At 45.3% G+C, this 17,253-nt stretch overlaps 1 protein-coding gene across 1 annotated transcript in view; it reads right to left on the bottom strand.

Annotated features, from left to right (window-relative positions):
- Positions 1-14,803, bottom strand: part of LOC309561000 (non-structural maintenance of chromosomes element 3 homolog) — an 80,835-nt gene extending 66,032 nt beyond the window's left edge. Inside the window, exon 1 of the mRNA XM_082264708.1 lies at positions 14,733-14,803. Within this exon, the coding sequence (XP_082120834.1) occupies positions 14,733-14,789 (57 nt within the window). The 5' untranslated portion in view covers positions 14,790-14,803. The remainder of the gene's footprint in view (positions 1-14,732) is intronic.
- Positions 14,804-17,253: the final 2,450 nt, after the last annotated feature.

Here is a 17,253-nt window from a genome sequence, read left to right as displayed (position 1 = left end):
GCAAGGTAGGTAAAGGAATTTCACGAATAATCTCAAACGGCGGTTTTTGAAGGACCGACAGTCCTAGGTTGAGATTCCACGGAGGCACCAGGGACCACACCGGGGGGAGCCAAATGACAAACTCCTTGCATGAATGTGGGAACCAAGGAATTAATTGCCAGTGGTCTTTGGAAGAAAAAAACTGCCAAAGCCTAAATTTGACCCTTAATGGTGCCCAAGGCCAAACGTTTATCACCCAGTTTGTAAAAACTCCAGAAGATGGGATACCGAGAAGGATCGGGGAAATTCCGAGACTCACACCAAGAAATATACGCTTTCCAAACTCAATGGTAAAATCGTCAAGAGGTAGATTTCTTGGCCCTTGGAGGAATCACAGATTCAGACAAACCCCCATCCTTTAGAACCTGGCTCTCAATAGCCAGGTCTTTAAAGCCAGCGATCGTAAAGCAGGGTGTGATCAGTCCTTGAGACAGGAGATCTTCTAAGAGGAAGCCGCCAAGGAATGTTGGTTACCAACCTCACCAAGTTCGCATACCAGGACCGACGAGGTCAGTCTGGTGCCACCAGAATCCCTTCTACTTGGATTCTGCGCAGAAGTTGTATTTGAGGAAAAGCATAAATCAGACGTCCTGGCCCCAAGGAGCCACCAGAGCGTCCGCCAGAGGATCCCGAGACCACGCAACGAACCTCGGAACCTTCTGGTTGAGACGAGAGGCCAACAAGTCCACATCTGGTGTGCCCCACCGAAGGCACAGCTGATGAAAGACTTCCGAGTGAAGAGACCATTCTTCTGGACACAGAACATGACGACTGAGGTAGTCCGCCTGCCAATTTTCCACCCCTGGAATGTGCACTGCCAATAGCGCCGTAACAAGACGTTTCGCCTATTGCAGAATACCGGCCACTTTTGCCACTAGGGCACTTCTGGGGCCCCCTTGATGATTGATATATGCCACAGACGAGGCAATGTCCGATTGGATCTGCACCGGACACCCCCACAGAAGATCCGTCCAGCGGAGTAGGCAACTCGAATTTCCAGTATGTTGATAGGCAGACTGGACCCCTCCGAGGGCCAGACCCCCCCTGGGCTGAATCCGTGCCCAAGACCCCCCGCTCCCCCCCCAATTCCGGACATACTGGTGTACGTATGAAACCACTGGTCAGAACAGTGGGAGGAATGATTTTCCCTGATTAAGTGCCGGGGAACAGAGCCACCAAAGCAGAGACCCTCACGCTACCCAACTCAACAGGATCAGTTTGTACAGAGACTGGGCACTTGTCCCATTTGGTTAGAATCTCCTTTTGCAGAAGCCGGGTATGGAACTGAGCGAAGGGGACGGCCTCGAAAGTGGAAACCATCAAACCCAGCACCTGCATGCAGGTCCTCAGACAACTGATGATTGGATGACAGGAGGCGAAATGCCTGCTGCAACTTCAGAGTTTTGACTCCGGGAGAAACCCAGGCAGACGCTGAATCCAGAGTCAGCCCAAGAAAGTCCAACTTGGACAGAGTCAAGGCTGACTTGAGAATTCAGAATCCAGCCGAACTCGAGCAGAGTTTATACCGTGATGTCCAGGTCCTCCTTCAGGACCGATGACGATTTCGCCCTCAGAAAAAGATCGCCCAGGTATCCCAGAACCAAAATCCCCCGTTGCCTAATGCCCCGTACACACGTGCAGATTATCTGAAGACTTTTGTCTGCAGACTTAAGCCCCGTACACACGTACCGATGGTCGGCTTACAAATGTTCCCCTTTTCTCCCCGGGATGTCGGTGTCTGCTGAAAAGTGCAAAGACAGCACAAGGACAGCACAAGAATTTTGTCCGCCGACTGCAGAAGTGATGTCATGTAATGGTTAACTTTCCCTGTGTTTTCTATTTTCTGAGCATGCCCAGTCTTGCAAATCTGCGGTCTGTCGGCCGAATTGTGTACTGACAGGCGAACAATCGTCCGTTCTGGTGTCGGCATACAAATATTTTCATGTTTGCAAGAAAGACTTTTGTCCGCGGATTGTGCGCAGACATCTGTCGGAGGCACCATACTAACACGCGTACAATCGGCAGATCCTTCGTCCACCGACGTTTGTATGCCGACGATCGGTACGTGTGTACGGGCCTTTACCAAAACCATATAATATGAGGTCAAACCTAAACACTTTCAATTTGTATGCAATCCGGCAGGCCCTTGCACTACATAGAAAAGGCAAGTCTGCAGACAAAAGTCTTCAGATAATCTGCACGTGTGTATGGGGCATAAGGCTAACACCGGGGCCAAACGCTTTTGTGAACACCAAAAGGAGCTGAGGCGAGACCAAAAGGTTAATGCCATGAATGGATAATGCTTCTCACAAAGAAAAATGTTGATGTCCGATGTAGATCGGATGATGAAGGCAAGTGGCTCTTTTGATCAATGAAAATAACCTCGGACACCTGTGATTGTTACAGTAGATTGTCAGGTGAGCCTTAATTTAAAACTACTAAAGGAAGGTGTTCCACATTATTAAGCAGAACACCATTTCCATGCAATATGAAGAAAAAGGATCTATCTGTTGCCAAAAAGAGTGAATTAGTTCAATGCCTTGGAAGATTTATGAAACATTCGATATTTCACGAAAACTTAAACGTGATCATCGCACTATTACTACTAAGAGATTTGTGGCGGATTCAGAGTAGAGACAGGTTGAAGCAGGTAAAGGCACATTGAGTAAGCTTTCTGCCAGATCCATGCATCGGATCAAGAGAGCAGCTGCTAATATACCATTACATAGCAGCAAACAGATATTTGAAGCTGCTGGTGCCTCTGGAGTCCCACGAACATCAAGGTGTAGAGTCCTCCAGAGTCTTGCAACTGTCCATAACCCTTCTATTCAGCCACCACTAACCAATGCTCACAAGTAGAAACGGCTGCATTGGGCAGAAAAATACATGAAGACTAATTTTCAAACAGTCCTATTCACTGAAGAGTGGCGTGCAACCCTGGATGGTCCAGATGGATGGAGTAATGGATGGTTGGTGGATGGCCACCCTGTTCAACAAGGCTGAGACATCAGCAAGGCGGTGGTGGAGTCATGTTTTGGGCCGGAATCATGGGAAGAGAGCTGGTCGGGTAAAGATGACCTCTGCAAAGTATGTGGAGTTTCTGACTGACTACTTTTTTCCCTGGTCAAGGAGGAAGAACTATGCTTTTCTGTAATAAAATCATCTTCATGCAGGACAATGCACCATCTCATGCTGCAAAGAATATCTCTGCATCAATGGCTGCTATGGGGATAAAAAGGAGAGAAAGTCGTGGTGTGGCCTCCATCCTATTGAGAAACTTTGGAGCATCCTCAAGCAAAAGATCTATGAGGGTGGTAGGCAGTTTACATAAAAACAGCAGATCTGGGAGGCTATTCTGACATCTTGCAAACAAATTCAAGCAGAAACTGTCCAAAAACTCACAAGTTGAATGGATGCAAGACTTGAAGCTGCTATCAAATAAGGGGTCCCATGTTAAAATGTTGTTATAAGTTCTTTACAACCTATAAAGCAGTGGTTCTTAACCTTGTTGGAGGTACTGAACCCCACCAGCTTCATATGCGCATTCACCGAACCCTTCTTAATTGCAAAAATAAAATATGATTTTATGAGTCTAGTCTCGGGAGGGGCACTGCCAGAAAATAAGGTGTTTACAGAACTGAATTAAACGTATCATACAAAGAAAAATGTACAGAGGTCAGTAGGCTGTAGGGCAGCGTACAGAGGTCAGTAGGCTGTAGGGCAGCGTACAGAGGTCAGTAGGCTGTAGGGCAGCGTACAGAGGTCAGTAGGCTGTAGGGCAGTGTGCAGTGCTCAGTAGGCTGTAGGGCAGTGTACAGAGGTCAGTAGGCTGTAGGGCAGTGTACAGAGGTCAGTAGGATGTAGGGCAGTGTACAGAGGTCAGTTGATTGTAGGGAAGGATAGAGTGGTCAGTAGGCTGTAGGACGATGTACAGAGAATAGGGCAGAGGACAGGAGTTGACAGGACAAAGGATAGGACAGTGTTCAGGGAATCAGTGAGGCCACACACCGGGGGGTTATGAGGCCACACACCGGGGGGTTATGAGGCCACACACCGGGGGGTTATGAGGCCACACACCGGGGGGTTATGAGGCCACACACCGGGGGGTTATGAGGCCACACACCGGGGGGTTATGAGGCCACACACCAGTGGAGAGTCAGGAGGCCACACACGGTGTCAGGAGGGCACACATCAGTGGTTGGGAGGGCACACACTGGGGGAGCCAGGAGGGCACACACTGGGGCGGGGGGTTGGGAGGGCATACCATGGGGTGTCAAGAGGGAACACACTGGGGGGGGGGGGGTGGGTTGGGAGGGCATACGATGGGGTATCAGGAGGGCACACACCAGGGGGCATTCACAATGCTTATTGAGCTAAATGAAAAGGACATGCATTTCCATTTGTCAGCTAACAGCACCTCTATGCTAAGCTGCAGTAACTCAGCAGACTTAGCATAGAGGTGCTTGCAAACTAATCCACCATGTCACCATGGCCTCACAAATCGGTAATATTTTAATATTGCCCTGTTGCTCCCCCGCCGAACCCCTGAGACTGACTCATCGAACCCCTGGGGTTCGATCGAACCCAGGTTAAGAACCACTGCTATAAAGCGTTTTAAAACTTACTGTGCGTAATAATTTGGAACAGTGCATTGTAAATTTATGTTTAAAGCGGAGTTCCAGCCACAAAAAAAAAAACACACGACAGTCGATTTTGGGCCATCCGCTTGCTTTTGGTCACCTGAAAGATAAATGGATAAGTTACGTTTTTTTGTTTACTTACCTGGTTATTGAAGAAAAAAAAAAAAAAAAAAAAAAAAAAAAAATTTTTGTAAAATTCCTTTCGAGTCCTCCGACAGTCGTCGCCTCCTCTAAGTCATCACTATTGGGTATTGACTTCCGCTCCGCAGGAGTAGCTAGGCATAAGACTTAGTCAAAAAGAACAAAGGCATTTGCATATACACACCCATGGGGGGCTGTCCCACTGGTCAATACCCCCCTGCAGTGACAACTCAGTTTGGTAGCACAGCAGTAGGTAATAAGAACCCCAAAAGAGGGGCGGGGGCGGCGACTGTCGGAGGACTCAGAAAGGAAGGTAAGATTTTACAAAAATTCAGTTTTCTCTTACATCCTCCGACATTCGCCACCTCCTCCAAGTCATCACTATCGGGATGTCCCAAAGCAGTACAGACATGAGGGTTGGGAGACGCAACCGTAGAAAAGGCAACGCAGTACCCACATCAGAGAAAGGAACCTTACATGCACAGTAAGGGAACCTTCTGGGCAACAGAAAAAAAAACAAGGCTCAACAGGAGCAACAGCCCAGGAAAGCAAATACCAACCGCCAGGGACTCACAAAAAACACAAGGGTCCTTCATGGCACTGCCGCACTGAGAACTTTGCAGCCAAAGGAGGCATCAGCTGATGCCAGAACATCTACCTTGTAGAATTTGGAAAATTTGTGCCCCGACGACCAAGTCGCAGCCTTGCACACTTGGGCCACCGAGGCCCTATGCCAATAGGCCCAGGACGCACTCAAAGATCTGGTAGAGTGCGCCTTAACAGGGAAGGGTGGAACCCGTTCCTTCAAAGCATAGGCCTGTTCAATGGTCTGTCTGATCCATTTGGCAATAGTCGCTGCAGCCGCAGCCATGCTCTTCTGAGGTCCCTCAGGAAGGACAAAGAGGGAATCCGTCCTCTGAAAGGATTCCTTAGACGACAGGTAAACCCTGATCGCCCTGACAACATCCAAGGAGTGCAAAGCAACCTCCTTAGGATGCTTGGGCTTCGTACAAAGCGAAGGCAGGACAATGTCCTCATTAAGGTGAAACTCAGACCACCTTAGGAAGAAAAGAGGATTAGAAAGGCTGAGACTGTAGCCCCAGCACAGAGAAGCCTAACTATTCCTGACGCTAGGCAGAAAGAAACTGAGTTGGGAGTGGTCACTGCAGGGGGGTATTGACCAGTGGGACAGCCCCCATGGGTGTGTATATGCAAATGCCTGTTTTTTGTCTTATGCCTAGCTACTCCTGCGGAACGGAAGTCAATACCCAATAGTGATGACTTCGAGGAGGCAGTGACTGTCAGAGGATGTAAGAGAAATATACTAAGGATGGAGAGAATCAGCGCAAGATGTCTAAAATTGGTGGACCATAAAACACTAACTAATGCATGAGTAAAAACACACAATAAAGATCTTCTATAAAAATATACAATATTGACGTATAAGGTGCCAAAGTGATCAATCAAGTGCTCACGTGCCGAATAAGATAAATATAAATAATATTTATATTTATCACAATATAAAATATTAAAGTGGTAGTGAAAGGTGGAAAGAAAAGAAAAAAAAAAAAAAAAAAAGGAGATGAAGTCCAGCTAAATAATTGCTGTATAAAAAAGGTCAACAACTGCAACATCAAGTTGCACGGTGGTAATCTAGGATAACTGAATCAAGTGCCAGTGAAAATCATTAAAAATAGGTGACAATAAAAAATTCCCTTGGAGTGCTTAAACAGCTGCTTTTTCCCGGCGTCAGAACTAGCTTTGCAGCACGTTTTTTCTAACGTCCCGTGTACATGGAGCCTAAAAATGACAAAACAATGTCAGGACCAGAGATCCCAGCAGGGAGCTAGGTCCTTACTCCTAACTAGGCAGAAAAAAGAAAAAAAAAAAAAAAAAAAATGAAAAAAAATGAATCCTAGGAGCAGAAAGTGGGAGTATAACACCTGGGACTGCCCCATGGGGCACAGCTGAAAGTTCTGTTAACCCTTTTCCACCTAGTGTCCTACTCCTAGGAAGCGCAGCATAACCCATTCGACTAATGAAGATGTCGCTGTGTCCCGTCAATGAACGAAAAAGAAATCTATTCCTTTTCTCGGGAAGCAGGATGGTGTTGAAATCTCCTCTACTTGAGAAGTTGAGGGCATAAAAGCCTTTAACCTTCAGTCCCATTTGGTTTCCCTTTGTGGTGCCAAGTGAAATGTTGGGCAATTAGGGTCTCATCATCCTTTCCTCTGATGTTGGACAGTTATTCACTGATGTGGACTTTTAGAGGGCATACCGTTTTGCCCACATAGTACTTATGGCATGGACATTCTAGGATGCAAAGAACCCTGGTGGTATTAAAGATAATGAATTGCTTTATTCGTTATGTTTTTCACTTGTCTGCATCGGTGAAGGTAGGAGTTCGTAACCAGCTTGCAAATCTGCCATTTCCCACATGGAAACATGCCTGCAAGTTGAGGGAGGTCTGTAAGCCAGTTACACAATGTAGTTTGACAAATCCTGATCTCATTAGGCCATCTTAAAGATTCTTGGCCCTCCTGGCTACATTGGGGGGGGGGGGGGGTGTCTCTGGAGCCCACTATGTTAGTCAGTTGGGGAAAGCACGCATTAGATGCCAGTGCTTTGTGAGAATATTTCGCACCTCCTCACACCGAGCACCATATGTCGCAAGAATCCTCACAGGGTCTGGTTTATCGCCTTGGGCCTGGTCTCTAGTGTCTTGTACCTTTAGTAGATCTGTCCTTGTTCTCTGTGATGCGTTTCAAGGTTCCATATTGATAGTTCCTCTCTCCCTAAACCTTGCATAAAGTGGGGTTGCTTCTGTTTGGTAGTCAGAATCTAACACAGTTACGGCATATTCAGAGGAACTGTCCTGAAGGTATCTTTTTTTTTTTTATCAGCGATTTAGGATGGTGGCTGCTTGTATCAAGCAGATTTGCAGGAGTTTTTCCTGTACGTCTTTGTAATAAGTTTGCCTTGTTCAATCCTGATCAATAGGTCCAAAAAGGCCTCAATGAAACTCTCCAGGTTTTTAGAACTTACTTTCCAAAGCACCAGTACATCAATGTACTTCAACCATATGAGTACATGGCTGAGATACCATTCTGAATATACCACTTCTTCCCAGCAGCCCAGATGGAGACTGTCGCCCATGGACATGCCCCGTATTGGTCTGTAGCTGGTGCCCAAGAACTGAAAGCAGTTATTCAAAGAGCGAACTGCAGTAGCTCTAAAAAAAGGAATTCGTTTTGGGCTCCCATTGTTGGAAAATTGGAAAGAGAAGGAAGAAAAGAGCTGTGGCAGCTAGCAGGGCTCGACAAACCCCAGGTTGCCATGGCAACCAGAAACCACACCCTGGCGCCTAGGCTGCTGCTAGCCTACTCACTGCAACTCCCGATGCCCCGGACATGCAGCTCAGAGTGCTAGGCAGCTGACCCCCCCGAGGCATGCAGTAGTCTGATGTCCAGCTGTGAGTGACACGGGAGGAGGGGGGGGGGGTGCGCTGCCCTCTCCTCTCCTCCTCCCCAATGCCCACGTAAGGTCCGAGGATGAACGGCTGCCCTCTTCTGCTGCCAAACTCCCCTTCCACCCCCCGAGCCCACCTACACAGTGTTGGGGGGGGGGGGGGGGTGTCGGGGGTGGAGGTCAGACCTCTGTGAAGAGTGAGGTGGAGGTGGACTGAATACTCTTATAGCAGGGAGGTTTTCTGGTGGAGGATGGAGTAGGTGAGCAGCCTTGGCTGTCCGTTCCTGTGTCCATGCTGTGAGACGCCGAGTCCGCACTCCTTGGGAGCAGCTGCAAGCATCATGTATTACATTGTAAGTTTATACATACTGTGAGCATAATGTGGGAGATCCTACTCCCTGGGCTGGGGGCAGCAGATGAGAGCGTTTTACATGCCGCAGTGACAAAGCATTCGGCATAAGGAGTTTTTAATGACATTCTTTCTTGCCTTCCAGCCAGCCTATAACCCTGAGATAACGGCGCTCCGTTACTGACTGGCCGCTCTGCTGCAAGTTACTTGCCTTTCCCCACTTGCTGACCACACACGCTATGCTTAAAAACTAACTATTTTTTAGCTGGCTCCCAAACTCAAAGCAAATTTGTCAAGTCCTGCCTTAGAAAGATTCTACATCTATGCCATCTAGAATGACATCAGATGGTACTGACAGATTGTCCATTTTTATTAAGACATGTCTGGCGTCTTGCACATATGATATGATGGAAACTTTGTAAATTATTCCTTTGAGTGCTTCAAGGTATTTTCCTATCCTTTCCAACGGTTCCTTTATGGCCAAAATATTCAGTCTGCCTGGTGGGTTTTAAAGTGACTTATGCACTTTGGGTAGAATGTAGATGGTAGGTGTATTAAATCCCATTACCCTTAGGTATTCAAGCTCTTTAGTAATGAGGTTGGCTTCGTATGCCAGGCTTAGATATATATAAAAAATAAATAAAAAAAAAAAAAAAAAAAAAAAAAAAAAAAAAAGCTCTTTCACAATGGTGAGGAAAGGTTGGTTTCTCATACGTAGATCTGTTATTCAGTTGTCTTCTTATTTCCTTTTCATAGTAGTTCTCCGATAGGACTACATTTCCTCCTCCTTTGTCACTTTTTTTGATAATCAATCCAGGTACTTCCTTAAGTTCCCGAAGGGCCAGACAATGCTCACGTTTCAGGTCATCTTTCCAGCCTGTCCAAGCCCGGTAAGACAGGTCCTCCTAGACTTAAGCCCCGTACACACGCACAGATCGTCGTCATACAAATGTCGGCGGACGAAAGATCTGCCGATTGTACGCGTGTTAGTATGGTGCCTCCGACAGCTGTCTGCACACAATCCGCGGACAAGAGTCTTTCTAGCAAACATGAAAATTTTTGTCTGCGGACACCAGAACGGACGATTGTTCGCCTGTCAGTACAGAAATCAGCCGACAGACCGCAGATTTGCAAGACTGAGCATGCTCAGAAAATAAAAAACACAGGGAAAGTTAACCATTACATGACATCACTTCTGCAGTCAGCTGAAGTCTGCGGACAAAATTCTTGTGCTGTCTTTGCACTTTTCAACAGACACCGACATCCCGGGGAGAAAAGACGAACATTTGTATGACGACGATCTGTGCGTGTGTACGGGGCTTAAGTTCAGGAAGACCCCGAACCACTTATTTTTGCAGACTTGGTCTGGAGGCCTGGTTCCCTTCTTTCAGGGATTCTGAAGAGCTACTAGTGGTAGACCTGGGCAGTCATCTTTTCCACACAAAAGGGAAGAGAAGGTTTACAGAATCACTTGATCTTGTATATGTTCATGAGTGGTTACTGTGTCTTCGGTCTTTGGTGTACCCATCGTAGGTAGACTTTCCGTAAAGTGGCATATATTTTTATATACCTCAAAGTTGTTCATTGAATTAGTGGGAGAAAAGAATAGTCCAAGTAGCTTGATGCGTCTATTCAGAAGGGGAAATCCAGAGAGATCGATAGTAATATTTGTGTGGAGTCCACTGTATATCTACTGAGAGGTCTTAGTTTCCATTATTTGGGTTCCAATTTATTTCCTCTGTTGGTTGCATATCGATGTCCTGGTCAGTTCTTTCCTGGACTGTCCTCTTACTGTACTTTATTTTTTATTCTTTCACTGGTGTCCAACAACCGCTCTTCCTCTAAAAAACCCACACTACGATAGTCTGATTACTTGAAACAGAATGAGATTCCTTGAAACAGAATGCGATCCTTTTCTATGTCTTCATGACCTGCTACATCCTCATATTTGAGAGATCAAAAGATCTCTCCTTTTCTCCCCCAGTCATCAAGTCCCCTTGAAATTTAGTTTGTTTTGTTTGTCTTAAGCCTCGTACACACGCAACGATTGTTGGCCGTGAATTTTAAGCCAACGTCCGATTTTCGGCTTGTTAGTATGATGCTTCCGACAACCGACTGCGACTTTTCGGCCGAACAAAATCTGGTGTGCATGCTATAAAATTTGTTGGCCGTCAACAAAAAGGCCGATTGTTCGTCAGTCAGTACAGATTTCGGCAGACAAAAATGTGATGAGCAAGACTGGGCATGCTCAGAGAAGAAAAAACAGACGAAAAGTAAACCAGAACATGACATCACTTCTGAAGTTGGTTTTTGTTGGCCGATAAAATTAGTGTGCAGTCTAGAGCACTTTTCAACCAACACAACACTGGACAAAAGACGGCCGATTGGTCGGCCAACAATCGTTTCGTGTGTACGAGGCTTTAGATTCTTCTGTACCTTAGGGACTTCTTTCTTTAATAGTTCATTAGGTTTGTCAATTCTGGTTTACCACTAAATGGCCCTAGTTTAAGGGTCTCATCAATCTAGGTTAGTAGCTCAGACAAAAATATAGCTTCTCTTCAAAAATCAATTTCATAACATCCAGGCCATTATTGATACATATTTGTTTCCATTTAGTGGGAAATCTTTCATTTTGCAAGTGCTCAGCAGGTATCACCCGTTCACGTAGTCCTCTGGGATTTATCTTTTTGTCAATATATGACTAAGAACAAAATGTCACACTATTGATTAAGTTGTCTAAGTGTTGGGTCACACTGGTGCGATGCGGGAACCCTGCGAATCTCCTGCAGGTTCCACATTGCACCCGACTCACAGGCAGTTCACACTGCCAAAATGTGAACTGCTGGGAATGTCAATACAAAGTTAGTGACACCCGCAGATTAGTTTGCATATCGCAGTGCAAACTGTCAGCTCCCGACATGAATAGGATCGCATGAGCTGAGCACCACAAAGGGAAACCAAATGGACTGAAGGTTAAGGGCTTTTATGCCCTCAACTTATCAAGTAGAAGGAGATTTCAATACAATCCTACTTTATAGAGCAAAAAGGAATGGCATTTTGCCTTGGAACCATGGCTCCCAAAGGACTCAACAAGGAATTGAATCGTCAAATGTTTTTAACACCCTAGCCGAATATAGTAATCCTACGCCTGGACTAGGCTGTTACCGGTTTCCCATGTGTGCATATATAACACACTGATCAAATAAAATCACGATCCAAATAATGAAATGATTAACATAAACGACCTTAAGCAAGCAAATCAATTCCATAAAATGGAATAAAATCTAATAATATCATAACAAATTAAAAGTATATATCCATACAGTCAAGTTAGGCCAGGTACTTCTTAGAAGCCTTTTCATTGTTTCCCATGTATGCATCTGCATTTTCATAATTGGCCACATGGCAGCAACATGCAAGGATTATCCTTGTACACTCACTATGACCCCAGCAGGGGTTAATAACCAGAAATTCAAGGACAGGGTGTGCCCCACCAAATACTTTCCATCAGCGAAGATCCCAAAAGAATTAAAAAAAAAAAAAAAAAAAAAAAAAAAAAAAAAAAAATGGAGGGGGAGGGGCACGCTAGCCTGAAGAAGTCCACGCGACCTAGTGGACAACACATGTTGGTGCTTCTGCCCTTGCACCCCCTGGTCCACCTCCACCTATCATTTTCCTGCCACCCTCAGCTGGCCTGCACAGTCAGGAAGGGAAGCTGACCTATCACGGAACTTGCCAACGGACTTTATACACCTCATTTCCTGTGCGATATGCCTTGACCTTTGCCTACAATCGATGTGCATCCCATCGGGTGATAACCCGCTTGGAGAGCAAACCGATGAGCATATATATTGGCACCATTACGATCTGAGGCTACCATGGAGCTGATCGAGGCTCCTCTGCTCCCAGCATACCCTGTGCAGTTGAGGGGAAGACGCTGGGTCAGAACTAGTGAGAAGGATTCCCATGATCTGTAGCAACGCTGACAGCATGCCTTGAGCAATGGCAATATCTGCTGTAATGATCCCTCCTGAAGTGCGGGGAGCAAGCTAGGCACACAACAGTCAGTAAACCACCTGACACTTCCCAGCCTGGGACGTCTTTAACCTCCTCCCACTCAGGCAATGCATATAAACGGCCGGGTGGGAGCTTCCTCCTGGGTGGACGGTCCTTCAGAAGGAGGGATATCAAGAGCAGCTGCGTGATCTCGGTGTGCCTGTGTCCTCAGGACACAGCGCAACACCGCTTGGCAGGAGGGCTCTGCGACTGACCCTTCTGATCACATGATGGCGGTGTCCAATCACAGCAGCCATGTAATGTCAATACAGCTGTTGTAACGGCAATCAGCTCTGCTTCTCACAGTGAGGAGGAGAGCAGATCTGTGCTCACAGTCGGGGGGGATCAGCTGTTCTACTGTTTTACTCGCTGATCACCCAGCTAGTCTCCCCAACACTGAAAACACCTGTTACATCTGTCCCAGTAAAATAATCTGTCCGTGATCTGGTGCACATCTGCCAAACCTGTCTGATTAACATCCGTCACAGGGCCTTCAAAAATGTGATAGGTACTCAGAAAATGAAATGTGTAAGGGATGCCTTCAGAACGCCTGGGGGTGCTACTTGGATCTTGAGCCTCTGTATGTGACCAGGATGTGGAAAAGTCTCACATGTGGTATCACCATACTCAGGAGGAGTAGCAGAACATATTTTGGGGTGCAACTCCCAGTTTATCTATGCCATGTGCAAATAACTAGTTAATCTGACAATTTTGTGTGTGTGTGTGTGTGTGTGTGTGTGTGTGTGTGTGTGTGTGTGTGTGTGTGTGTGTGTGAAATAATAGCTTTATTACCCAAACTATTGTGGGGGAAAAAAAAAAAAAAATTGCAGAACAAAAAAAAAAAAAAAAAAAAACAAACAAACTCACTTTCCCTTTTACTAAATACCTTGGACTGTCAAATTTACAAAAAGGGGTAATTTGGGGGGTCTTTGTACTGTCCTGACATTTTAGGGCTTCAAGAAATGAGATAGGTAGTCAGTACATCAGGATTGATCAATTTTCAATGATATGTAGCCTAGCTTGTAGACTATATAGTTTAGAACAGAAAGTAGAAAATATTGTTTTAAAAAATCACTTATATCGCAAAAAATAGAAAACCCAGTGGTGAAAAAAATACCACCAAAAGAAAGCTCCATTTGTGTGAACAAAAATTTCATTTGGATACAGTGTAGCATGACTGAGTAATTGTCATTCAAAGTGCAAGAGCACTGAAAGCTGAAAATTGGTCTGGGAAGGAAGGGGGGGGGGGTGGGGGGAGAGTGCCCAGTATTAAGGTGGTTAATGATTTCTTGAAGTGCCTTTCTTCCTATGATGTGCAGAGAGGAATCCCTTTACTCAATCTGGGACTCACTCTGTCTTTACAGTTGCGCTTTCCATACACTGACCACACAGGATAAGGACTGGCTCCTCGGAGGTGCCCTAACTTTACAAGTTTGGTGAAGGGACTGTAGTGTGTTTATTTACTTGAAGTACTCCTCAGGTTTGGATCATAGGTGAATAATGCCCCCCACACACGTGCAGATTATCTAAAGACTTGTCTTCAGATTTACCTTTTCTATGTAGTGCAAGGGCCTCCTGGATTGCATACAAATTGAAAGTGTTTAGGTTTGACCTCATATTATATGGTTTTGGTAAGTCTGCAGACAAAAGTCTTCAGATAATCTGCACGTGTGTACGGGGCATTAGGGCAGATGTCCACACTAATTTCTGTATAGCTGGACTCCAGCTGACATCACTGAGGTTTCCTGCTACTCACCCCTACCTGATACCAATACAGCTTTATCCCCAACACATTTAATTATCAATATGTACATGTGGTGTGTAGTGCTACTCAGGGTGTGTGTGCGCGCTTTTATGGGACCATCATAATTTAACCCTTTAGTGTAGTCTGCCTTACTTTGTATTTGATTTTGCAATTTTGTTATCAATAAAGTATACTCTTTTGGGATAAACCGCAGTCTGCCCATTCCCCCTCCATTTTTCTGAATTCCTTTGGGTCCTTTCCCATATTTTTTTCTAAATAGAAAAATCAAGGGTACCTGAGCGGATGTGTCCCGAAAAGCACTGGGACGACCTCTCCTCCTCTGCTGTGCCATATCTGTACAACCTGAAATAAACAGCAGTGTTAATTTTTTTCTACTATCCAGGATTTACATAATGCTTAGAGTTTACACAGCACTTTACAAAACAAAAAGGGAGACCGCACAGTACATTTTACAAAACAAGAGGGTTCAGAGGGCCCAACTCCTGATGACTAAAGCCCCGTACACACGTACCAATTGTCGGCCGTAAATATTCAGCCGCCGACCGATTGTCGGCTTGTTCGTATGATGCTTCCGACAGCGCATTTTCGGCCAAACAGAATCTGTTGTACAGGCATTAAAATTTTTGTTGGCCAACACCAGAACGGCCGATTGTTCGCCAGTCAGTAGAGATTTCGTCCGACAGACAGCAGATTAGCAAGACTGGGCATGCCCAGAAAAGAAAAAAAAGACAAGGAAAGTTAACCATCACTTCTGCAGTCGGCTGTTGTTGGCCGACAGAATTCGTGTGCAGTCTTTTGCAGTTTTCAACAGACACGACAGCCCTGGACAAATGACGGCCGATCCGGCCGACAAATCAGTACGTGTGTACGGGGCTTTACTTCTCCTGCACTGGAGATGAAAGGGAAAACACACACACACACACACACACACACACACACAGAAATTCACCCCTAGGCACCCCTTATCAGCCAATGGAGAGGTGAGCCCATGTGTGACCACTGAGCCCATTAACCCTCTGGCTCAGTGGTTATACATAGGTTACCTTACCTATCCAGCTCTCTAGCTTACTGGTCACACAGATCTAACCTTCCCATCAACTCCTGACAGCCTACTTCTCCTGCACTGGAGATGGAAGGGGGGAAAAAAAAAAAAAAACCCTACCCAAAATGACCCTGATCAACAGTTTACATACCCCAGTTCTATCACCATGTATTGCCCCCTTTAACATCAATGACAGCTTGAGGTCTTTTGTGGTATTTGTGGATGAGGCACTTTGTCTCAGAAGGTAAAGCTGCCCATTCTTCCTGACAAAAATCCTCCAGTTCCTGTAAATTCTTGGGCTGTCTTGCATGAACTGCATGTTTGAGATCTCCCCAGAGTGGCTCAATGATAATGAGGTCAGGAGACTGAGATGGCCACTCCAGAATATTCACTTTATTCTGCTGTAGCCAATGACAGGTTGACTTGGCCTTGTGTTTAGGATCATTATCATGTTGGAATGTCCAAGTACTTCCCATGCACAGCTTCCGGGCTGATGAATGCAAATTTTCCTTCAGTATTTTTTTGATAACATACTGCATTCATCTTGCCATCAATTCTGACGAAATTTCCTGTGCCTTTTGTAGCTCACACATCTCCAAAACATCAGCGAGCCACCTCCGTGTTTCACAGTAGGAATGGTTGTACCTTTCATCATAGGCCTTTCAAGATCAAAAGGAGTTCCCCTTGGGTGGGACTTTATAGGCACCAAAATATAGCACAGAGAAGGTAGATACTCTTTTGTATAACTCAATAAAGATTTCATATTTTATCTACCTTCTCTGTGCTATATTTTGGTGCCTATAAAGTCCCACCCAAGGGGAACTCCTTTTGATCTTGATTTGACTTTTTGGGATGTGGCACCTTGGGGACTATGCAACATGAGCAACAATTCTTCATCATAGGCATTGTTGACTCCTCTCCAAACGTAGCGTTTATGGTTGTGGCCAAAAAGCTAAATTTTGGTCTCATCACTCCAAATTACTTTGTGCCAGAAGGTTTGAGGCTTGTCTCTGTGCTGTTTGGTGTATTGTAAGCGGGATACTTTGTGGCATTTGTGTAGTAATGGTTTTCTTTTGGAGACTAGACCATGCAGCCCATCTTTCTTCAAGTGCCTCCTTATTGTGCATCTTGAAAACGGCCACACCACATGTTTTCAGAGAGTCCTGCATTTCACCTGAAGTTATTTCTGGGTTTTTCTTTGCATCCCGAACAATTTTCCTGGCAGTTGTGGCTGAAATTTTATTTGGTATAGCTGACCGTGGTTTGGTTTCAACAGAACCCCTCATTTTCCACTTGTTGATTAGAGTTTGAACACTGCTGATTGGCATTCTCAATTCCTTGGATATCTTTATATCCCTTTCCTGTTATTTCAGTTCAACTACCTTTTCCCGCAGATCCTTTGACAATTCTTTTTCTTTCCCCATGACTCAGAATCCAGAAACGTCAGTGCAGCACTGGATGAAAGATGCAAGGGTCTGTCAGGAGTCCAGAAACTCATTGACCTTTTATACACACAATAATTACAAGCAAACAGATCACAGGTGAGGAAGGTTACCTTTAATAGCCATTCAAACCCCTTTGTGTCAACTTGTGTGCATGTTATCAGGCCAAAATCCCCAGGGTATGTAAACTTTTGATCAGGTTCATTTGAGTAGTTTCTGATGTCATTAGGATTTAAAAAAAAAAAAAAAAAAAAAAAAAAAAAAAAAAAAAAAAAAAAAAAGTTTGTGTCATACATACACACACTGAATCA

Source organism: Pelophylax lessonae (genome assembly GCF_965119305.1).
Source record: "Pelophylax lessonae genome assembly, chromosome: 7".
NCBI lineage: Eukaryota > Metazoa > Chordata > Amphibia > Anura > Ranidae > Pelophylax > Pelophylax lessonae.
The sequence above is the reverse complement of the archived record's forward strand: the minus strand, read 5'-3'. Positions and strand labels throughout refer to the sequence as shown.